Raw genomic sequence first — 26349 nt, 5'->3', positions numbered from 1 at the left:
TGTAATGTTGTTAGTTTGATTCTTGGTATCTTGTTTTTCCAATAGAATGTGGAGACATTTAAATCTAAAAATTTGAACCAGGTCAAGAGGGGACTGAATTTGTACCATTAAAAACAGATAATTTATTTTTGGTATTATTGTCATTTGTATAATGGATTTTCTGCCAATTAGAGAGAGTGGAATTTTTACCCAGCATTAAAGGTCATTGGATATACAATGGTTAGACAATGAAACTGAAACACCTGTCATTTTAGTGTGGGAGGTTTCATGGCTAAATTGGACCAGCCTGGTGGCCAATCTTCATTAATTGCACATTGCACCAGTAAGACCATGTGCATCCAATGGTTCAAACATTGTGTCCTGAAGGCGGTGCCATGTATCAGGATGACAATGCACCAATACACACAGCAAGACTGGTGAAAGATTGGTTTGATGAACATGAAAGTGAAGTTGAACATCTCCCATGGCCTGCACAGTCACCAGATCTAAATATTATTGAGCCACTTTGGGGTGTTTTGGAGGAGCGAGTCAGGAAACGTTTTCCTCCACCAGCATCACGTAGTGACCTGGCCACTATCCTGCAAGAAGAATGGTTTAAAATCCCTCTGACCACTGTGCAGGACTTGTATATGTCATTCCCAAGATGAATTGACGCTGTATTGGCCGCAATAGGAGGCCCTACAACATACTAATGAATTATTGTGGTCTAAAACCAGGTGTATCAGTTTCATTGTCCAACCCCTGTAGTTTTGAGTTGTGGGTAAGAAATGTATTTATACAGTTCTGATATCTGGATGGTGACTTAGATGCCCAAGTAATTTATGTGTCTGACCTGTAGTGTTTAATTCCTTGATGTTGAAGTAGAATTGTTGATTTTCCCCAGCTGATAGAATAATTGAATGATTTGGAACATTTCTCAGTTTCATATATAATGTCATGCACAGAAGAGGTAGAGTTTAGAGGAACAGTAAAACGAAATTTGCATATATACAGATTTTTTTGCTCTAGGTTTGGTGTCTTGATACATGTAATGTTTCTGTTTTGGTGGATAGCAGTAGCTAACCATTCTATAAAAACAGAGAATGAAAGAGGGGAGAGTGTGTCCTTGCCTGGTGTCTGTGTGCAGTGTGAACCTTTGGTGATGGTAGTCATTTAGTACATTTAGTACTAACTGTGCAGTATAAAGAACTATAATCTATTTTATAAATGATTATACAAAACGTAATTTATTTAACATGGTGAACAGAAATTCCCAAAAGTGCTGTCTGTATCCAGTTGGACTATAGCAGTTTCTAACTAATGGAGTGACATGAAATGTATCAGGTTGTGTACCCTGCGCAAATTACTGGATGAGTGTCATATTTTGATAAAGGTGTATCAGTCTCAGTTTGATGAAGGTGAATCAGCGATGATTATTTCTTCAAGTCTGATGGCTAATGTCTTGCTGATGGTTTTTGTGTCTGTGTTGATGAGTGACAGTAATTGATCCTTACTGGGTTTTAGGTGGAGTGAAAAAATTGCAGTACTAATTTCTGTTGGTAGTTTCATATATTATTTTTACTCCCTCTACTGTTCTACTCCCTCTACTGTTCTGCAGTGGATAGTTTGGGCCAAAAATGTTTAGAAAATTCAGAAAACCTCATCAAGTCGTAGTGTTTTATTAGTGGACATCTGATTAAAGGCAGTATGAAATTTCTCTGATTGAATTGTCTTGTCTAGAGTGTTTTTTGTTTATCAATTCATTTTTGTTGGTTAATATTGTTGAGAAAATGATTGACCTCCTCTGATATTGGATTATGTGTACAAGTTCTTAATTAATGAGTACAAGTTCTCATAGCCGATTTTTTTTTAACATTATTTATCTCCCCTTTTGTTTGACTGGTGTTTACTGCTGAGTCTATAACTGCTGAAATAATGTTTTTTAAAACATTTTTATAAGATTTGCTTTTTTATAAGGTATTTTTCAGTTGTATTATTGCTATATTCACCTCTAAGATGTATTCAAAATTGCATTTTCTTTTCTAAAAGCTCATTATATTGTAATTTGAGTTTGCATAATTCATTCTGAAATTTCTCTGTAGGGTTATCTGCCATGTTATTTTCTAATTCATTATTTATCTGTTCTAAATTAGATTCAAGTTCTGCTACTTTCTTTTTCTTGTAAGAGCAATAAGATATTATTTGTTTTCTTAATACAGCATTACCAGTTTCCCATAGCAATGTAGCTGGGATTTTAGGAGAATGATTTATTTCTAGCAAAGAAGCCCACTCTCATTTGAGATGGTTTTTAAATCCCTGATCCTTTAGCAATGATGTGTTGAAGCGCCCTCTGAAACATGGTTATTTGTATGATTTAATTTCCTCGTAAGTGAGACAGGGACATAGTTGCTGATAATATTAGGGATACTTCATGATATACTGTGTAGTGCACTGTTTATGATGTATATCACTGTTTACTATTGTTTTTGATATACTGTTTTATATGTTATGAAAAAGTGTGTTTCTGATTTTCAAAAGTCAATACGGGGGTGTGAGTGGTGGAGTAGAGAGTAGAAAGAGAATTATCATGGTGTTGGATTGATAATATGCCAAGCAGCACCAAGTTCAAAATCAGATTTTTTTTTATTGTTTCAGATTGCTAGGTTCTTGTGTTATATGAATTATTAATTCTCTCTAGAAGTGGGTCATTGACAGTATTAAAGTCACTACCAATTTTCACTGGTGAATCAAAGGATTTGAAAAGTGTGTAAAGCGTGTATGAAAAAATGGTTATGTATTAGTAATGTTAATGTTTATTATAATAAACCTTACTTCTGGATCTGTGATAGTGGTATTATGTATAAACAAAATGTTTTTGTTGTGTATAATTCTATTTAATTTTTTTTACTGTGTGACAATACCACAAATATTTCAGGTTACAAAACCAATGAGAGACAGAGAAAATGGGGTTTAATCATATTTAAGTGTGTGAATGTAAGTTAGATAGACAGATCTAGTACAAAGAGTGAGTGATATTATTACCCTGGTATAACTGGCCAGCAACTTGTCTACTCATATCTACTCATTGTTTATGAGTTATTTTCTGGTAGAGAGTAGTTTTCGCCCAACTGATCATTTATTCAGAAGTCCATTCCTCACAACATTTTATGGGCATGGCTCTCTCAGGAGATATTTTAAATATATTAATCATTATTTTTTTTATTTGTAGGATTTCTGGACCCTCTCTAGTTGGTTCTGGGATGCAAGAGAAACCTAGGTTCTCCCTCATGCTGAGTGCTTGTAGATCTAGGATAGTTTCTTTCATTTTAGTTTTTTTTAACAACTGCTGAGAGCTGTGAAGTGAGTTCTTTGAATGAGTGTCGTATTGTTTTCTTTGGTTAGTGACACAAACTGCTTTTGGCCACACTCCTTGTGAAGTTTTCTTGTATTGCCTGGAACTCCTGGAATTTTTCTACCAGTGAGATTCTTGCATACAAGGTCGTAAATTTATTGTTAATGGAATGGAGGGTATCAGTAACCTCTGAACAGTATGATAAAAGTGACTGATCTGGTAGCAGTTAGCAGCCATCTTGTTTCTTGTGTCTTGCAGGAGAATGCTCAGGGCGATATCTGGAGAACGAGTTTCACTCCTCAACTGCTTGTGCATTCTTCTCTTAAAAGAAAAAAAATATATGCTGTTATCACAAATATCACAGCACTCCTTAGGCAAAGAGAATGTGTCATTAGAGGTTTCTAGACAAGTTGGTACATGTTGTAAAATGCAATAAAAACAAGAATATGTGAATTTTTTAATTATGTTTAACCTTAATTTAAACAGAAAGTTGTCATTGACCAACTTAGTTGGTTGTTTTTGGAGAAAAATAAAAGAGATAGTTTCATGTCAATGAAAAAAAAAAAACATGTCACACTGTTGCTTGCCCATGCTACACATTTGCATATTTAAATAAATGTAAAAAACCTCACACATTTCAAAGCTATTTGTATAAATAAATAAAAAATACAGTAGATATGCAGGAGCATCAGTTAGCTCTGGATGGCTAATGTTATTCTTTTGACCGTTGGTTAGGTGCAGCATCTGCAGTAATGTGGTCACTGTACCGGACTGTCGTGGTGAAGACAGAGCTGAGCCATAAAGCAAAGCTCTCAATTTACCAGTCAGTCTACATCCCCACTCTCACCTATGGTCATGAGCTCTGGGTAATGACCAAAAGAACGAAATCGCGGATGCAAGTGACTGAAATGAGCTTTCTCCGATGGGTTGCTGGGTGTACTCTTTGTGATCGAGTGAGGAGCTCAGGAGCTTGACACCTCCCATTGGAGGTATACTAGGCACGTCCAACTGGAAGGAGGCCCTGGGGTAGACCCAGGACTCTTTGGGGGATTATATCTCCCAGCTGGCCTGGGAATGCCTGGGGATCCCCCAAGAGGAGCTGGTGAAAGTTGTGGGGGAAAGAGATGTCTGGGTTTCTTTGCTTGCCCTGTTGGCACTGTGACCCTGAAATGGATAAGCGGAAAAGATGATGATGATGATGATGATGTTATTCTCAAGTTGATGGCACAGTGGTGCACAAGTAGTGTCACTACTACACAGCTCCAGGGTCTTGACAACGTTGGCCTTGCCTTAGGTCATCGTGTGTAAGAAGTTTGGTGTTTCTCCCTATGTTTGTAGAAGTACCAGCCAAGTGATTATTTTTCACGCTACAATCCAAAAACACATGCTGGTAGTTGGATTGACTGTAAAACTGTCCACAGGTGTGAGTTTCTGAGTGACTGGGTGAGTGTGTGATCCCTTGTGATTGACTAGGGGCCCATCCAGGGTTTGTTCCTGTCTCACACCTAATAATTTTATATAGACTCTGGACACACTCACAAATCCCTTTAACAATAATGGTTAGTTATGGAACCAAAAGTGGTTCTTATATGCATCGATCAAAGAACCCTTTGTAACATCTTTATTTTTAAAAGTGAAGATGAAGCGGTTGAACAAGATGGATGAATGATTGATTAATTAATTAATTAATTAATTAATTAGTGTTCTTCTCCAGTCCGTTGGACTGTCCTGCTATGTCAGTTAGTCATCATTGTTAAGTGATAAATGTCAGTCAGTGACTCTCACTCAATCCAAATAACTTGTTATACCATTTTAATGCTTTCTGAAGAAGATGCTCCCACCCACTGTGATATCAGGACTTCAGGGTTTGCCCCCTCGGGTCTACTTTAATGAAAATTTATTTTGCTGCTTCAATGCTTTCCTTGTAGTCATCAGTCATTCGTACCATGTTGGAACAGCTATTACTTCAGTGTGCTGTCATCATCCATCACAGAGGAATGGAGAGAAGTAAACATGTCACCTACTGCTGATGAAGTGAGCTAAGTCATGAGAAAAAAAAGCATAGAAATGAGAGTTTAACCAACAATTACCATGAGTAGCAGGTTTATCAGACTTAGGTTATTATTTTACATTATTTTTCTAGCTATGTTTTATTTCCTCTCACAGTCTATTTAATTCTTAAACCTGAAAACATGTCACATATTTTCATTTCATCATTTGTTTTATCCACATTAAACAATCCACATTAGTAAAAAATAAAAAATAAATAACAACACTACTACAACTACTACTACTACTACTAATAATAATAATATAACCATAAAATTAGTGAATTCAGGTAGTTTAAGTTGCAGAGTTCACACAGTGATATATTAAACAGAGAAAAGCATATAATGAATGGGATGACCTTTAGCATACTAGTCACTATACTTAATAAGGATGTCATGAGAAAGGATTCTTTGGTACCAAGTAAATTCCTAGATTCTAAAACATGAGGGTAATTGTTTTGTATGCAACAAAAGTACCATAAGTACCACAGCTGTCATAGGTACTGAAGACTATCATTTCTCTGGAACTGACGAGAGCAGAATTATAATCATAGAAGTAAAGTTTTGATGTCAAAGGAAAGAAGAAGTAAGGTAATAATATAACAACATGTGGAATAACATTGGCATGGAAGAAATACACCAGGTGTCATGTTTGTAGGTATTTTGAGCTTGAGTTATGTGATCAACAACAAGTTATTGACAACTGAATGTCAATATACCAGTGCTGTCACATAGCATTTGGATTGAAAATTGGAAGAAACACAAAGGCAAATATCCAGATCTGTAAACACAATTCAAGGTTAATATGCTGTGAGAATGTTCATATCCTAAGATTTTACCATTGTTGTGTGCAAAGTGTAGCAGCTGCATCTGTTGTAGCAACGCAGTATTCACAATTACTTATGTTAGCTTATTTAGGCTAACACAGTGATAACCCATAACATGAGCTAAATGCTGCACATAATATTAGAAGGCTAGCGACATTACCCTTCAGCCAGTCAAAATGTACAACTCTGGAAACATTTACATTTATCATATTTAGCAGACATTCTTATCCAGAGGGACTTTCATAAGCAAACAACTGAAATGGCTAGAAGATCATGCTAAGCTCACAACAAACACACCCCAACCATTTCTCCCATCAATCCTATTCTCCAATATCTGCTCCATTAAACATAAATTGGACTGCATCCGCCTTCAGCGGCCTAAATAGTGAGAATCTACAGATTGTTGCATCTTTGTTTTCAGTTTATTTTAAATCTAATTCTCTTCTCTTTTTTAAATATAGGTCAAAGTAGATTTTCAAATCTGCTTTTATAGAAACTAGGAAATATGAAACATGTTTTATTGTAGAACAACAACTTCACAGTTTCTTCCCTCAACCCTATTTCCTGCACTGAGGGGCTCACACTCCATAGCTAGGCCATGGCTGCTTCCTTTTTGCAATTTTTTTAAATTAGGGTTTGTAGATTCTTTGTGAATATATTAGATTCAGATTATGTATCAGTTTCTTTCAAGGTCAAACAAACACAAAATATTATGGAAGAAGCTTCTCTTTGCAAAATGGCTGTATCTATTCATTCTGCAGTTTTCAGGTGCTGGATATCAGGGTAGTACCCCAAGCACACATCAGGGGGTAGATAGAGTTTGCCAGTCTATGTACTCCTCCTGGGTGTCATCTTATAGAGTTATTCAGTCCTAGAGGTCTATTTCCATCCATAGATGAAGTCCAAGCTGGGAAGTGATGTTAGGAACAGGAACTCTGAGCAGGAGATCTTTAACCATTAATCAAGTCTGACACTGACAGAAGGTGTCTTCTACAAGTTCTCCATCAAGGTTGTAGGAGAGTCTTTTTAAAGGCCAGGGTAAAGGAGTATATTTTCTTAGGCTCCCAGCAGAACAAAAGAGGAGTGGAACAAAAGCATTAGAATTTGTAGTGCCACTAAATTTAGAGAATGCACATAGCATACCAATGAACATTATCACTTTTTGACTTAGTCTATTTTTCTTCTCATTTTGTGACCAATATTTCTTGAGATTTCAACACCTTTCCATGTTCAGTCATATTGGGAATTGTGTGCTTATATACAGCTTTTGATCAGATACATGGTATACATGGAGCAAGCATTTTTACAATTTTACAACAAAGGGCACCAACGCAATCACTAGAGATGCTATAGCAACTGGCTGTAAACACGCTAGCATACACCAAAATTACTAGCATGTGTACAAAAACATTCTAATAATCACTGTATAGAGCCAGCTAGAAACACTTAAACAAATATGTGGGGTACCATGGCCACCACATAACGCGCTATTCACCATGGGAACCAACTAGTAACATCAGGCTGGGAAATGGCATAAACTAAAATTATGTTTTTTTTTTTTTTCAGTAAATGCAATTGTTGCAACCAAACATTTATTTAACCTGTGATAAAACAGCAAAGGAAGCAGTGGGTTATGCTGTCAGTGCTGTTCTGTTGAATATGTATTTTACTAAGAATTTTTCAAGAAGTGTAATATTCCTGCAATAAACACCACGTATAAGACAAATGCATGTATGTCCTAAATCTGTAAGAGGGAACTCATTAATATCAAACACCCACATTAACTCACCATTAATTCACTCATTCATTATCTGTAACCGCTTATCCAGTTCAGGGTCGCGGTGGGTCCAGAGCCTACCTGGAATCATTGGGCGCAAGGTGGGAATATAGCCTGGAGGGGGCACCAGACCTTCACAGGGTGACACACACTTACACATTCACTCACACCTACGGACACTTTTGAGTCAGCAATCTAACTACCAACGTGTGTTTTTGGACTGTGGGAGGAAACCAAAGCACCCGGAGGAAACCCACGCGGACACGGGGAGAACACACCAAACTCCTCACAGGCAGTCACCCGGAGCGGGAATCGAACCCACAACCTCCAGGTCCCTGGAGCTGTGTGACTGTGACACTACCTGCTGCGCCTTAACTCACCATAAAAATGTAAAACATTGGCAGTCAGCTAGAAGTCATAATAAAGGTAAAGGGCCATTTTACTGTATTTTTGTAGACTCCCCTCCCTCCCACTTCTAATGGGTGAATGTAGCAAATTGTTGGACATCACTGGGGCATGGAGCACTGGAGCTGTATCCTCTGGCAGGAGCTCTACCCAGTAACTTTGTGAGGACTTGGACTGGTATTTATGATCCAACGTCATTACTTGACTTCTGTAATATTTATGTCACTGAATGTCATCAAATGCTCACAGAAATGTACCACCATCTGATAACAGAGCAGAGGCATTAAATGCAGCAAAGAGGTATCAGAGGGAAATAAATAAATCTCAGAGGGAAATAAATAAATAAATAAATAAATAAATAAATAAATAGGTAAATAAATAAATATATATTGGTCTTAGAAACCGCTTGCAGCTACACTGTTAGATGTTGTTTTCTTTATGCACATTGGTTGCTAAGTGATGCTGCTCATTTTGACAGACTTGCTGCTACAATACCCATTCAGAACATTAACAGCTTTGCACTGGACTGGGTAAAAGATATATGAGCTTATTGGAGAGATTTGACAGCATTTCAGTTTTCCAAACACAGTATTCAATCTCACAATATCTATATATAAATTATATATAAATATAATTTTGTCACAATACCAGTTGTGACAAACGAGACAATAATGAAATTACAGATGCTATAATGCGATTACACAGCTTAATGTTATTGATGATAAACTACTGTAGACAGCTGGGATTTTTTTAGCTTTGATGCAAAAATGATGCTATGCAAATAAGCATGAGTTATTATTACATGCTCTTCATTACACTGAGGGCAGTACTTCATTTTATGCATATATAAAAAAAAAAAAAAAGTTTTCACTTGATTTGAATTATTATACACGGGGTTGTGGGGTCGAGTCCCACTCTGGGTGACTGTGTGAGGAGTTTATTGTGTCCTCCCCGTGTGTGCGTGGGTTTCCACTGGGTGCTCCGGTTTCCTGCAACTGTCCGAAAAAAACACACGTTGGTAAGTGGATTGGTGACTCTAAAGTTACGTCATTGTGAGTGTGGGAGAGTGTGTTTATTGCCCTGCAAAGGATTAGCGCCCCCTCTATGGTGTGTTCCTGTCTTGTGCCCAGTGATTCCAGGTAGGCTCCGGACCAACCGCGACCATGAACTGGATAACGAGTTACAGACAATGAATGAATGAATGAATGAATTCATTCATTATATTGTCATATACACCATACATCAAATGTGTAGACACCACTTATTTTAATTATATAATTAGATAATTAGTTATAATTATATAATTAGAAAATTCATCTGATTTAATGTGCACCCACTATGGACAAAGACATTCAGTTGTGCACTCACAGCTTGTATAATCTGCACAAAAAAGCATGAAATCAAATTGGGCACATTGGAGCAGACCCATGGGATCTAAGGGTCACCATGGTCACTGCATTGAGCTGTGGAGCCATGTTCTCTGCAGTGATGGAACACTATTTAATACGTTTTGGATGAAATGGAGTGGTGTTTATGATCCAGAACTAATTATCCTACATCAGCACATAATGTTTATGTGGCTGAATGCCACCAGCTTTTGTTTTAGTTGCTCATTGTAATATCAGAACACATAAAACAGCTCCAGTGGCACACTCTGTTTCAGAATCATCCTGCTCATGATTTTTTCCCCCTAAATAGCTGCATCTTTTTGCTGAACACAGGTTTCTAAGCAGTGACTCAAAAAAGGACACATTTACAAAAAAAAATTGCACAATGTAATGTTTTACAATTACTGTCCATATTATGAGCTCCAGTTGACATATAAGTGCACTCAGTAGTTCATACAGAATCTGTTGTTCTGCACATTTTGTTTGCCCTTTTTTACTCTTTCCTTCAATGGTCAGGACTCCCACAATGCCACCACAGAGCAGGTATGATTTGAGTGGATCATTCTCAGTACTGCAGTGACACTGATGTGGTGGCAGCCTTACAAACGGATTGCTTGCTGTCCACTCTTGGACATACCTCCCTTTTTGGTCCACTTTGTAGATGTAAAGTCAGAGACAGTAGCTCATCTGTTGCTGCACAGTTGGTGTTGGTCTTCTTCTAGACAGGGCCATCACTAGAGGTTGATGATAAGGGGGACTGAGCTTTAACCAGAGGGGTCTGGGGTAATTGCCTCATAGTAGCAAATTTCTTTGAGGAAGTACAGATTTTAACAAAGCCACAAGGTGCTGCCTTTACAAAAAAAAATAATAATAATACTAATAATAATATTATCTTTCTACAGGTAGAAAAACAACTGTGAACAACTCTATACAGGTATTTGTAAAATACACGATCATAACATCAGGAAAGAACATTGACATCAATTCAGTCTGCTCTAAATTCTGCATTGTTTAATGCATGGACATTTTAACTGGCTTTTTTAGCAGGCTTACTTTACCTTCATCAATAATCAGGTTTCCTCTGCTAGCATAATGCTGTTTCAACTAGTGCCTCTCTGGATTTTCAATCAGGATAATTAAAGATTGTAACAGGCATTCAATTAACCTTTTTTTCTTTATTTTTGTCTTGAAATAACACTCACCATCAGGAAAATCACTACACCTTTCTTCCAGCATATATGGTGTGCGTAGGGTTGACAATTTTCTGAAATCAAAATAAGGAAAGCAGTGGCCGTGGGAGCAGCATGCACTTATAAATCCTCTTCTACTGTAGTCAATCAGATAAAACATTTTTGTTGTCAGACATCAATAAAGCCAACTGTTAAAAAACTCAAGCTGCACTGCTGTGCCCGATCCACTCATACCTGCACAACATACACTAACACACCCCACCAAGTCAGTGTTACTGCAGCTGACTGCTGAGAATCATACCTTCTCTCTGGTGGTCCTGTAGGGATTGTGATCTTTGAAAGACAGGATGAAAGTGCTGTATACTATAAATGCAATAGAACATTCAAGGTCATGTATTACCACACATAACATCACAGCTCAGTTAATACTGATACTTTAATCAGTATTGGCTTGTGTATGCAGTAAAATCACAGCAGTGATCTTATCTTTGTTTCCATTGTACAATTCACATTCTCTCACGTTTGTTTAAATATATGTGGTGGGTACACAAATTAAATTATTTAAACAATGTTTAAAAGGTATAATAGTTTAAAGTTCTTTCTCCCTGTATGTGCATATTAAAATAAGCCATTACAGCACAAATACCAACACCATCTACTTTAAAAGCATATAAATTGGTTAAACATATTTATATATCTAACCATTGGGTAAAGTAATATTTTTTTACAATGCAACATTTAATGTAAACTTATATAAAAAGGCACTTAAAAATATCAGTCCTGTATGTTATTATTGCCACCATACAGTAGTTTCAGAAGTATGTTCAGACTTTTTGAACAAGTGTTGTGACATAATTTACTGCAACTGCAGGATTTGACTTAAAATAGATAGAACTGCCATTTTTACACTTAATTGACATAATACAAATCTTCCATAATAGTGAAGTAAAAGGTAAAAAAAAAATCTGTTATCAACAAAACTCCTCAGACTTGTAGAAGCCCTTTTGGCAGGAATTACAGCTGCAAGTCTTGCAGGATGTCCCAAAAAGCATTGCACATCTGCTTCATGGCAGATCCTCTCAAGCACCGTCAGATTAGATGGGGAGCTTTTGTAAACTGCCATCGTGGGTTCTCTCCACAGATGTCTGTTGAAGTTTAAAAAGCAACACTAGCTGCCTTTAAGCTCTGCCTTATATCTGACAAAGAAGACTGTTGAGCAGATGGAATCCTACATCAGACAAGAATAGGAAAAGATTCTTGTCCCAAAACTCAAGCAATTGGTCCCATCACTTCCCAGAAATGTACCAATTCCAATAAAAGGTTAAAATGTTCCACTTTCAACATCTGATATGTGTTTCTATGCACTTTTGTAAATAAAATATGAGTCTATGAGATTTGCAAATCATAGCATGCTGTTTTTATTTACATTTTACACAGCTGAGTTCTTTCTTAACATCCTGACCAAGGGCCTTCTAGCCTGGATCATCAGATTAGTCAGAGAGACAAATCTAAGAAGGTTCAAGGCTATGCAGGCTTCTTCTATTTCAAAGTTACTGAGGACACAGTGTTTCCTGGAACACTTGAAGCCTTAGATATTGTTTTATACCATTGCCCTGATCTATGCCATAGCACAGTTGGATTGTGAAGACCCACAGGCAGTTTCTTGGACTTCAGAGTTTCGTTTTCGTCCTGACAATACAGTGTGAATTGTGGGCCATTACAGACCCACTTTCCAAACTGTCCAATCAATTCAAATTGCAGCCGAAGGCCTCCAACTGAGTTCTAGACACATTTAAAGGATGATTAAAGCAAACAGTACACATCTGACCACAACATGCAGTGCCCCAGCAAATGCGCTTCAGGTTGTTTTTTAATTATTTTTTTTGTCTTTTAGAAGACTCTAAAACATGATGAGTGGTTAAGTGTAGACTGGGTCAAAAATGGAAATGATAAACATTCAAAAGTGAATCCACAACTACACAATAAAGCCTGCAACAAGTTAGCGGGCCAAAATACTTTCTGAAACCAGTCTCTGTATTTCTTTCTTTCTTTCTTTCTTTCTTTTTAATTAAAAAGTAACCCCCCTTGCCCCCTAGGCTTCAAATATATTGAGATGTTGTTGTGTGAATCTGTCTTTTTTTTTCACTTAGTTAATTTAATATTTGAGTTGTGTTATTGTGTTGAGGTGAGACTGGAGCTTACTCAGAATTATTGGACAGGGTGCCAGTCTATCGCAGGGTAACACACACTCACCCAATCACTTATACACTCACACTTATGGACAAGTCTACACAATCAATGTACCAGTTTGACCTACCAGACTGAGTTTTTGGACTGTGGTATAAAACATGTGTACCAGGAGGAATTCCATGCTGATTCAGAGAGAACACACCAAACTCCTTACAGACAGTGACCTACTGTAGGGTATGAACCCACAATCCCAGGACCATAGAACAGTGTGCTACTGTGCCACACAGTTTTGCTTCAATGATATCTAAAATTTTTGGAAACACAATCATTCAACATTTCTAATGACATGAAAGGTATTGATATTATTATGATTACAATTTGTCTCCATTTGTCACCAATTGTCAAAATGCATTCAGGTATGTGGACACCCCTTGTCATCTGAGAGTTTAGGTGTTTTTGCCACACCCAATGCTTTCAAGTTTTCTCTGGAGTGATCACATTTTTCAAAGCCAGTAGTAAACATTGCTGGAGAGGTAATGAACTGGGACAGGTTTTCAGGGTTGATATTATGCCCATTAGTTCCTGAGTTGGTTCATGTTGATACTATATCATACCAGGACATTTTTTTTAATCATGGTGTAAGATTTTTCAGAACATTGGAGACACTTGCAGGTGCAAAAAGGGGCCAAGGCCATACTAAAACATATGTTTTTTGAAAAGGATGTCAAGCAAGCTCATGTTGAGGTGATGGTAGATTGCACAAGTACTTACATATATGTAAAAACAACTGATAAACAGACAACTCTTATTTTCTAAAGTAATCATGTGGAATGTTTTAAATATGCTTTGATAATAAATCCAGTCCTGTAGTTGTAGTTTATAGCTGCAGGATATAAAATGTCCTGCATAATGCTTGGGACAAAGGCATAATTTAAATTCAAACTATTTACACCTAAAGTGTACATAAATGGTACTAGCTAATTGTAAAGTTAATAATGTACAAATTACACCCCTTCATACCCCTGCATTAGATATATTTGGTACATAGGACTTGACAGAGGGTCACGATTAGAAAAAGTTTGGAGACCAAACTTTATACAAGACACTGTAAGGTTTCTGTTAGGATGGTGACTATTTATGAACATGTGTTATGATCTGATGAGGATTTTACTCTAACTCTTGTGAAAACTGTTCTCACAGATGCCTTTGTTGGGGGGGTGATTGGCCTGCTCTTCGCTTATATCTGTTACCGCCAACACTACCCGCCTTTCCTCCACGTGGACTGCCACCTGCCTTACGCCAGCCTGGCACTGAGCACCACGCAGCACATGCCAATCGCCCAGGAGCAGCCTCAGCCCACAGACAACGCCACCAGCCTGCCTCTGGAGGGCATGACAGAGGGGCCTGTATGACCACCACAGAGCAGCCCCCCACTCCCTATAACCCACATAGACTGATGAACTCTTCAACATTCCAGTGGGTTGGACCACCATTTTGCTTTTCTTCACTGTTTGCTTCTGTTCTCTCTTTATTTTTAGTTGTGTGTACAGTCATGTGCAGAAGTCTGAGCACCACTTGTCAAAGATACTTATTGATATCCTAGGAGAAAATAAGCCCAGAAATTCTACAGAGAGCACACATTCATTTTCTTTTACAGCTGCTGTTTACTGCTTATTTGCTGAAATTTTACATCAAAAAGACATTCATTCATTCATTATCTGTAACCGCTTATCCAATTCAGGGTCGCGGTGGGTCCAGAGCCTACCTGCAATCATTGGGCGCAAGGCAGGAATACACCCTGGAGGGTGCGCCAGTCCTTCACAGGGCATCAAAAAGACATGCTGTGCAAAAAAATTAAGCTACATATTTTAATTTTGTTAAATCTATTACTGTACAACTATTTCATTTTCACCCTAAATCTGGAAGGAAATGCCATATTTTTGTGTGTTCTCAGCAGATCATCTATTTAATTATTTCATTTAGAAGCTCGCACAAACACACATTTGACCATAGGTGTCCACACTTTTGCATGACTTTGTTAGCTTTGTTTGCTCCTGATCTTGTAGCCTTTATATTTAGATGTTGATTGTAACAATAGATGGCACATGAAGGCCATCACGTCTTAGAAGAAAGAAGGGAATTGTAGAGAAAGAAATGATGGAAAGGACTGGCAGGTGATAAAATTGTGTCCCTAAAAAAACATATGGTTTCCATTAAAAAAAACAAACCTTACTATTGTTTTACTGACAAATTTGCATTGATCTCTGAGGTGGCAAAAGTATAACTCCTCTTTAGGTTTTCATTCTAACCGTCTGTCTTTCCTAATAATCCAAAACCAGCCTCTGAGGATTCAGGGCTGTTGTAACAAAATTCTAGGTAGGACTTTTAAATTCTAGACCTGAATTTGCTTCCTCTGACACACCTGACTGATGCCAGCATATAAAAAGCATGCTCTGTTATTTGTTCAATATCTTCAACTAGAAAGTTTGATGGAATTTATGCTAATTAACTGTGCAGTGGCCAATAGGATGTGTCTGGTATTGGGCCTCAGTCAGTCATTTTGATGTTGAGCACACTGTAAAAAAAGAAAGGGTCCTTAAGGTACCCATTTCTCAGTGGATGAACCATTCAGGGAGCCTTCATAACCTTTTTGAGAAGAAGAACTCTTTCAGACTGAGAATTTAGAAGGTTCCTTGAGTAATTGCTTAATTCATCATGGTCTAAAAGGTCTTTGTGTACTTGTTACATTCTTTTGGTAACTTCAGTTGAAATTTGGGATTTGAGAAAAGTGTACATTTCTTAAGACAACCTTTTCAAACCAAAAAAGTTCTTGAAGGAACATTTAATGGTAGTTGAAGGCTCACTCTAAAAGAGAAATGCTCATGTGTATATTAAATAGCTAGTGGGCGTGTCCAGCAGTGCTGGACTACATTGCATCACCAAGCCAACAGTGTTTTTAAAGGAACAGCAAGTGTAGGAGCATGGACATTTTTATTCACTAAATGATCTCAAACCTGACATGATTTTAATAATTTGTGGGAATCAAAAAGAAAAAGAAATTTACAAGTAATTATCAACATACGGGTTAAATATAGGCTTCAGTAAGATTGTTATAAATATTTAATTTCAATATAGCTACATATCATATAAAAAATTTTCAAAATGTGTCATTTCCAAACAAATGTTTTCTTCTGTTTTGAGGGTGGCAGCTCTTGACCGTTAAATTGTTGGATACAAAACTATCCTTTGTGCTATGAACTAAGGTCATATGAACTGAAACCACTAATAGCACAAAACTAAATGAAAATACAATTTATGCTATTGTGGGACCATGAAAAAGGGGTCTTTTTATATTCCCTGCTGCCTTATCCAGCTCCAATTGATGGCCTAAATCACTGGTCAGGCAGTTCTTTAAAAAAAAAAAAATCTTTTTGTGAACCCATTGACTGTCCAGAGCAACTAACTAGTATGTGTAGATCTGTTGCACTTGTGCTACAGGAGAAAACATGTCTGATTCATAATTTTCTAGAGCCTGATTTTTGAAGAATTGCCTATTTACCAGGACTAGATGTGCTGATTAAAGGGGTTATTTAAAAGCTACTGTTGTGAAATGGGATGGATTTACAGAACAATATTTTATTCTGTAACTTTTTTAACAATTTATCTACATTTTTAATTGTTTATTAATATCAAATATTATTTTTTGTGTGTGTAAAGCCATACTGTTAGAATAGACCAAGGGTCTTAGTTAGACATGAAGCATTGCAGTGAAGTGGCTTGTCATTTATTCATTCATTCACTCACTCACTCATGTTTACCAGATTTCTCCAGGAGGAGGTAATCCACTGTTTTGCATCAGTGATACCACGTGCCCTTGTTTAGTGGTTAAATTAGGCTAATGTTAGCATAGTGGAAAATCTGTCCTTACGCCTACCCTGTATATTTTTAATTGTCTATGGCAATATAATTGACCTCAGTATTGCATCATTTTAGAATTGGAAACTCATCTCTAAGTATTTTCCAGTGTTGCTGCCAATGTTTTACAATGTGGGACATTAGAGTAAATGATAACGTATCTGAGCAGAGGCAGCCATATTGTGGAACGTACTGTATGTCTGTATTGACTAGTGGCATGCCTTTAAAAGCTGGTCACTGAGGCTATTGCTTCTTTGGAGTTCTGAAAGGGCTATTGGGTCCTTGTATTTTGTAATTGAAACAGAGTTTGTAGTGTAGAGTGAGATTACTTTTCCAGGAGGCAATAATGTTACTTTCAAGTGGTCTTGGGTTTTATGAGAAAAAAATGTGTTTTCTCTCCAGAAGTACCTTGGTGAAAACCATTTGAATTTAGATACATCTTATTTGCAATGCAAGACTAACAGGAGTTATGACATCAACACTATAGTTAATAAGCAAACAGTCTACATATGAAGATCATTATAAAAGTAAAAATCAAATATCACTGTATTAGGCTGGGTGATATGGCCCTAAAATAATATCAAGGTATTTCAGTTTTGGTGATAACAGTATTCTTGGTGATATGAACAAAACACTGAAGAATACTTTTATTAATTTCAAGAACACACTAATGCAACAAAATAAATGTTATATCAAAAATTAATCATGTTAAATAAAAAAATATTTATATATATATATATATATATATAATGGTTTTATTTTACTACAAATGTTTCAAATATTAAAATATAAAGAGGTGACATAAGATTCTGATTTTGTATAAAATTAATAATGTAGCATAAAAACCTAACACACCACCAAAGTGCAGAAAATGTAGTGTATAAACAGCAAAAGAAAACAATTATACATAAAGTAACCTTAAAGCTTCACTGTAAATAACAAAATGCAGAATAGTTGTTGTGCTGAGTTATGCAAACAAGTCAGAATATCACGATTATCATGATATTGATTTTTTGACGATATGACGATATTATCGTGAACGATACTATATGGCACAGCCCTACACTTTATATACAGTGAATGGTAAAAGTAAATAATAACTACATTTTAAACTACATTTTATTTCTGCTTCATTTTATATGCTTCATAAACACCAGCAAGCCAATAAAACTACAGCAAATGCAGACATGAGATGATCGAGTTCCCAGAGAAAACAGCTGTCCCAGTTGCACATGAAAGCAGCATAATTAATCTTTTTTCCAGCAGCAAACCAACACCTATAGTGACTGTAATTTCTAGCCTAAGTTCATTCAAGGTTTTCTTTCAAATGTTCTGTAACGCATCCAACTTGCAACAGTAGCTCACCTTTGTGGATGGAAATTGATAGGTTAATAGCTCTGCCTCCTCACTTAATTTCTCATGTCTCCACCTTTATATACTTCAATCCATGCTTCATTTTCACTTGCCTCTTTCTCTCTTCTCTCTCTCTTTCTCAATCCATCTCTGTCTTTCTCTCTCTCTCATAACCAGTCATCTCATTCCATCTGCCTCTTCTTTTTCATACCCTCATTCTTTCCCTCTTCCCCACTGCTAGATTTTGCACAGTTTGACACTCTTCACGCTTGGACTGCTCTGAAATTTGAATGCAGATTACGGCTAAATGAGGGGTGATCAATAACCTTCAGGTGTTGTGTGTGTCTGTGTGTGTTGGAGCATATGTAAGTCTGTGTGTGAGGGAGGTGGAGCAAGGCAGAAACCCCAACCTGAACCTGAATTAATTTTCATTATGAGAGGAGTGGGTGCCATTGCCATCCAATATATTAAAGCAAAATGGAAAAGGAAGCATCGGCCAGAGACAGTGTACTTTTACTCAGCGCAGCCTTGGCTGTTTATGGACGTGGCCTGCTGCAATCAACCTTTAATGTGATCATTCATTAACATGCCACAAGCACTTATGTCTTAATAGGGTTGCCTTTGTTGATTGGACACAAAGAGGAATGCCTTAATGTGATTTAGACTATGATTAATTAGGGAAGGAAGAATCTAACATGGTGTCTGTCAACTAAATGTCATTGCATAAACAGCTAATGTTGAAGATTTAATGTTATCTAAAACCTTTATTTCATATATTCTGGGCAAGCTTCTAATGAGATACACTTCAAAATGGATATCATTCTCAAGGAAAGTTAATACACTCAATCTAATAGAAATGAAGGTTTTTTTCTCACACCAACCCCTCTCCCCACCCCTTTTTTATTTGAATATGATCACTTGATTTCCCTGTTATTTAATAATTACATTTGTAGAAACATATTATACAGGGCCTTCAGTTCAGCTACTGAAAAATGAACCAATGCGAGGCATAGCTTAGCTGAATGTACCAAAAGTATATATGAAACATTTTCTGTTACACTTTTAAGATGATGATTAAATGAATATTGCAGTTCCTGCAGCAAACTTGATGATTCTTTGAAAAAAGAAAAAAATTACTTACATTTATTTTTAGTTCCAAAAAATCCAAAAAAGTTATTTAGTCTGAATTCCCCACTGCACTGATTAAAACCACAGAATGCAATTTCTTGGTCTTTGGAAAGTTATTTTTAAAAAATAAACTACATTTAGAATAGTAATAAATAATCCTAATTAAAGTTTCATGCCATGCTTGCTTTTTTTAAAGCAGACATTTTAATATAAATAGAATAGAAATATATTTTAATATAATATGAACTAACCAGCTTTACTGATTCTAGGCTCAGTTTAGTTTTTTGGGGCAGAAGAACTTCTAATAGCTTCTCCCAACTTCATGAATCCAAAGCATTTTACCAAATTACAACATAACTTCACATTATTAGGGGGCATCTGAAAGATGCCAGAGATTCTAAAGACTGTAGAGACATGGCCTACACTTTCTGAGGACTCCTGTCCTCTGTGGTCATGCATCTGCTTTAGTTATTTCTCCTTTCAAATGACTATATACAGACAACAGTGAATTACACCTATGTTCACCACTATATTCCCTTAGAATCTGGCATGACTCTCTAACAAATTTCTCCTTTAGAATTTGATAGAGAGGATTTTTGGCAATTTATGATAAATAATATGAAAACTTTCATTCCAGAATGCAACACAGAACACTAATATTTAATATTTTCATTATAAACTTTATGACCATCAGCTTGTGGATATGCTGTCTATAAACCATAGGGGAATCTAACCCCTTTTTAGGGTTCCCAGCACCCTTAAATACAGTAGTAAAGGTAAAAAATGAAGAGTAAAAAGTCATCTTTGTTGTTGTATTTTTTTAAAGGTTTGTCTTTCATAAGCTGAAGAGTTTAAAAAACATAAAAAACATAAGGTTAAACATAATATTTCAATAACAAAAATACAACAGTCCCTCCTCCCCACTTGTAACTGCATTGAGGCCATGTGCATGCTGGTAGTTTATAGTGTGTGGTGTGGTGGTTTCAGTAAGTAGCTCAACCAAGGATCCGTTTACTTTACACTCATTAGCAGCATTCCTTGTTTTTGCTGCAATGAATCACAGAGCAATTTTATGTTGTAATTGTTACGTAGTTAGCTATCTGACTTTTTTTAATCTACCAAGCTAATGTAACAGGTTTTCAATCAACCGGTGCCCACTGTCGAGCAAGAGAAGCTAACTGTTGCTCCATTGGTAGCCTTTGTTTTGATATTAAGGTGCTAGATGTGTTTCAGCTAATAAATGTTATAGAACCATAAAAGATATATTGAAATAGATGCTGCAGAACCCCAGACAATGTGTGAAAAGAGCCAGGATCAGGTGAGAGAATAATGGCTTAGAGCAGCTCAGTATCCAATGTGAAAAATTGTATGAATTCATATTGATCTATTTATTATTCTCTTATTAGATTAAAATACTGTTTAAATGTGCAATTTTTTTAATACCAGGAGCTCATTGGGTGCTCAGTATGCCTAAAACTACCATTTTAAGTAGCTGAATACACCAATTATATGTCTGTCCAAGTTGCAGAATATACAATGTATGATGTTGACAGTGTACTTTACACATAAAGTTGATACTTTTATGATGGACTGGTGCCCGATCCCCTGATGTGTGGTTCCCCTTGATTCCAGGTAGGCTCCAGATTCACAGAGACCCTGGAGTGGAGAATGAATGAATGAATGAATGAATTAATGAATGAATAAATGAATGAATGAATGAATGAATGAATGAATGGATGTTACATTTATTTATGAGAAATAAGATATCAGTTGTTATTCTTAAAAAACAGTATTTTGGAATGAAACCTTGTCATTTGTTGGTCTGAGACAGGTTTGCATTAATAAGTCTGTGGCAATTAATAAGTTTTGGAAGACAAATATGGAAACTATAATGGTAAATGTTCACCTTCTCTCTGCTTTATTCCTTGGATGATGTTTGCCCTCTTTTCCACCAATCTTTACCACTGCTAATTCTTATAGCCATATTTGAGGGATATATAAAGAAATAGCTATAGCAGAAATGCAAATCAGGCTAACAAATATAAAGAACTTCTAAACCCTATTATTATAATAATGGAAAACAATTTCCTCAACAAAAAGTTTTTGAAGTATCTGGCAGAATTAGATATTAAAAAACCCTCATTGGCTGGTCTTATATGCAAAGCTATATTCTTCAGTCTTACGGAATTCATTCTGATTGTAGACTGTAAGTGAACTTAAGTGAACTGTTGATATTGCACTCTACTCAATCTGATGAATGTCTCCGGCACAAATTATTATTTTAATCCATTTAGTGTAAACAATACTATTAAAATAAGACACATGAGTCTAATCAGTGGCTGAATTTGAAACTGTCACCTACAGACTTTGTAGTGTCCTTAAGCACATGCCACGTCTACACCAGGGATTAATGCAGTTGATTGCAGTTAAATATAGCTTCATATTAGATACGTGGCACTACTTGTGTGTAGAAGCAGTTTTGGTCACACTTTATTAAGATGGTCACCTATATATGCTCTACAGATAATTCAATCATTTCCAAACATTCTGGTGATACACAGCTGATTATCAGCAACATTTTAGATAGGGTTAGGTTTATGTGTAGGTGTGGGCTTTGGCCTTGAGCTCAACATTAGTGTTAGGTTTTGGGTTAAGATGAGAGTTAAAAGAATCGCACTCATCTTCAAGTTTTGTTAAATTTAATAGATATTTAATTGAACGACACTTAAAGATTTACTAAGAATCTAAAAACCATCTACAGTGGACCATCCAATTAAAGTGGTACCTTAGTTTTTCCATAAATCACATTCTTACCTGTATTTATAAAAATGTTTTCATTAGAATTGGAAATGTAAGCATGTACTGATGTTGGCATAACTGTTATTCTTCGATTTACATGATTATTTTAAAGACTACCCATCTCAGTCAACCAGACAGACAATATGGATTGGCCACAACCAGTGTAATCTATTATGATTAATCTATTAGTTTTTTATTAAGCTATTAATATGATAATTAATTAATTGTCTGGCTGCATGTAAAAAAATGTAGCTATTGTGTCTCTGTGGCATTAGAAATTACCTTGTTGTTAAAGCTGGAATGTAGTGCACATGTCCATCTGCAGGGCATAGAATCCTCATGCATGTTTAGAGATGACCTCTGATTACATCATCAAAAGTCTATCCAGTGTGTTGCTTAGCCAGGCCATATGCTGGCTGTGGCAGTCAGTGTCTATCCCTGGGGGGCTTTGACAGTGGCCCCTTCACCATTCAGAGTCTGTTGACATTCCTGATTGCTAGTCCAAGAAAAATCATCTCATTTCATTGTCTTGGTGTTTTTATTCCATATTTCTTTGTAACGTTGTTATTTTAGAAGTCCTGCTGATGTAAAGTTTGATCTCATATGGTCACTTTCCAAAGAAATACAGGTATCTTCATTTTATTTATTTTTTCTACATAATTTGAACACTGCATCTATCCTTCATATTGTGTGAAATTTTCATGATGAATGGACCAACTGAAATACTCTAAAATGACCTGTAATAAAATCTTTTTACTTTGACTTCCATTGAAAGATAAGAAGGTTATTTTAAATATGTTTTTTTCATTAGACAGCAACAATATGTAATGGCCTTGGTGTTGAAAAGAGTCGAACATTCTTACCGCTTAGTAAGGACTAAAGGAAGAAGATGCTGAAATCTCGACTGAATCATAGGTTACCAACAAATGTGCATATTATGATGTTTTCATGATGGAAGACACCTTGCCTGCCTTACCCCAAAATATGAAGAACTCAGCATTTCAGGAGAATGTCCTTCTGACTTTGCACAAACTAGTGAAGCTAATACAGCAACCCAGTTAGCTGTTACCATGGAAACCCTATTTTGTGACTTGGCCAGGTCACCACATGGGTTACAGTTTAAATACAGCTCTTTGTACTTGTGAGTGTAATCAGTTATGAGTTTAATGATATTAAAAAGATGCGCTTTTTACTGTAGATGAAATTGTCTGCTTTATGCCATCACCCTACTTTACTTTCTGAATGAATCTATCCTGCGCTTTTTTCTGTACTGTAAAAAAAAACAAAAAAAAAACCTTTGTGTTTCTAGAGACCTGCTCATCCAGTGTTTCTTCATACAGTTTAATACAGTATTTGGCCCTCTCTGCTTCAGTAACAGCTTTTATTCTTATGGAAAGGTTTCACACTACAACATTGGAACATTGCAGTGAGGCTTTGATTGCACTGACTTACAAGAGCATTATGTTGGATGATTAATTTGGGATCAAAATCACCACTCCAGATTATCCTCAAGGTATAACATGGCTCTCCACTTCAAATGACCAGAAATGACTTATGATAAAAGGTGTTTGGATACTTTTGTAGATACACTTCAAAGGTTTATAGATGGATCATTTGTAAATTCAAATGTTCAGAGATTTGCTTGTTTCTACATGGAAAAGCAAGAAATACTGTATGGTCTGGAACATCTGTACATGAGCTCACTTTCTTCATGCCTATTGCCAAGCATTGGCTAAAAGGGCATAAATTGTTCCACCCGTGGCTGTGGTGCAGCTGATCTGAGTTTTCTGTAGTAGCACCATGGAAATGGAGTAGGTTTTGTGATTCAAAATTAAGTCAATATCAGTACCATAACTGAAAACATTACTATTAACTGAATGTAGTCAAAACCTGAACAGCAATGCATTAACATTTAGTGTGAAGCTTTCTCAGGAGTATAGAAAAGAGAAGCAGTTTTGGATGAACCGATTCCCAGAGTTGAATGGCCTTATAGTATACAATGAATTTTTCATTTGAAAAATTCATTGTGAAATGCAGCTCTTTCATTCCCATGATGTGAAGCTTGTGTGTTGTACAGAAGTCTTACTTTGGACGAAAACAGACTTGTGGACGCCAAATGCATTGTTTTAATTTATTCTATCCTGTCCACTTTTGTATTTTAAGTGATATTTCATAGCCGTCTTACTGGATAGGAAGAGAATAATAGCTCTTTAGCATCACATGGCATGCCAATTCTAGTTGTGAAATGAAGATCATTTTAAATGGAGGCGCATGTCCTGGCCTTGAAAGCACTTTGAGTCGTGTTTTTGTTGATTATAATGTGTATGTACAAATAGCCTAACAATGAGCCGTATGAGAAACAAAACAGTTCTGTGCATAAGGCAGAAAAATAAGACATTTTTACTTATGACTTAATGGATGTTTTAATGGGTATAAGCAAATAAATCCATCTTTTTGGGAAAGGAATATTTGGTAACACTATAATTTACAATGCTCTTATTACAGTATAATTACAGTTTTAGGATTAATGTATTTATATTTAATTAATTACTTAGTAAAGAGTAATAAAATGTTTGAAATATGGGAATAATATTTCTCATGCAATGTAGTTACATTAATCTAAGTTTATTAGTATTATTAGTACACTACTTTGAGCAGGTGTGTGATAAGTGCAACAAATTTGAAAATGCAATATGTTGTGGAACAAGTTATGATATGTAATTACACAAATGTAATTGCAGTGTCTACTAGGCATTATTCCTTTATTCCTAGCAATGCAATTACTCTTTACTTAAATTATTCCTTACAATATGATACGAGCACCATTAAAAGTATATAATAACAGTGTAGTAACAGATTAACCATATGGGGTATATACTATAACAGGTTTATTACAGTAGTAGAGCTTATGTAAATACACATAAATCAATTCCAGTTTTTACACTTGTAGCTACATGTAATTATTAAAAATATCCATTTATATTTGTGTACATGCATATTTAAAACTGAAGTTGGCAAATATGGGTTTACATTATCTGTAATACTGTAATCAATCTGTCAAAACATCATCAGTTGCTACAATCATGTTAATGTGATACTACACAATTATTACAGACACAAAATAAAATGGACCTAAGTAATGTTACCGAAAGTTTGCACTGATATCCTTTTCAAGCTGCTGGTGCACACTGGAAACTTCTATGAAGTCATGAAATTAACTGTGGGGTTTATAATTTGATGTCTTGTAAAATAAATGGCATTAGCTCACTGTTCCAAAAAGAGGAGTGCACTGTTCTGTTCGGGCATGTGCACTCGTTTCTCAGAGACTGGAGCCAAGTATGCTACCGTTTGTTCTCAGTGAAGGTTTGTGTTGTGTCGTTATGCATCAAACTGCACTTATGTAAAGAGAGTTTTCAATAAATGATGATATGCCAAATATCAAAAGTTTGTTTTCTGTTTTCATTAAGGTACTTTTCTCACAGTTAACATGGCTGTTATGTACAAACAATTTTTATTATAAGGAAAAAGGCGAAACAGAATATTATGCTTATGCTTTACAGTATTCCGTGTCTCCATTTGCCTTTATTTGGACACATGCTTTTGGATAAACTACCTATATATTTTTTTCACACTTCAGCATTCAGACGTAGAAGTTCTGGTTCCCAACTAATCAAGCATTATGTTGAGGTCTGTGTCTCCTGGATCAGCATTTTTCTGGGTCAGTCTCAGCAGCTAATTAGTTTGATTAGCAAATGTTCTTCTTATTTTTCTTCGTTCTTGATCCCATCCTTAGAAACCGATTTTTGACTGCTTCACATCCTTTCAGATCCATAGTTAAACTGACTTCTCAATGTGAAAGTATGGAGCACCTGTGGATTTTTCAGATCTCATGTCACAAATACTTTAAGTTGTCTTTATTTGATGTGGACATTTGTGTTAGTCTACCACAATGTATGAATTCAATACCATTTTCTCTAAGAAAATGTAAACGTGATTTT

General features: G+C 36.1%; 1 protein-coding gene across 1 annotated transcript in view; it reads left to right on the top strand.

The window, feature by feature from the left end:
* The window catches only part of plpp4 (phospholipid phosphatase 4), a 165495-nt gene extending 150800 nt beyond the window's left edge, over positions 1-14695 (top strand). Inside the window, exon 8 of the mRNA XM_066678726.1 lies at positions 14357-14695. Within this exon, the coding sequence (XP_066534823.1) occupies positions 14357-14568 (212 nt within the window). The 3' untranslated portion in view covers positions 14569-14695. The remainder of the gene's footprint in view (positions 1-14356) is intronic.
* The last annotated feature ends 11654 nt before the right edge of the window (positions 14696-26349 follow it).

Source organism: Hoplias malabaricus, chromosome 8 (genome assembly GCF_029633855.1).
Source record: "Hoplias malabaricus isolate fHopMal1 chromosome 8, fHopMal1.hap1, whole genome shotgun sequence".
In the NCBI taxonomy this organism is placed as follows: domain Eukaryota; kingdom Metazoa; phylum Chordata; class Actinopteri; order Characiformes; family Erythrinidae; genus Hoplias; species Hoplias malabaricus.
This window is presented reverse-complemented; position numbering and strand designations above follow the sequence as displayed.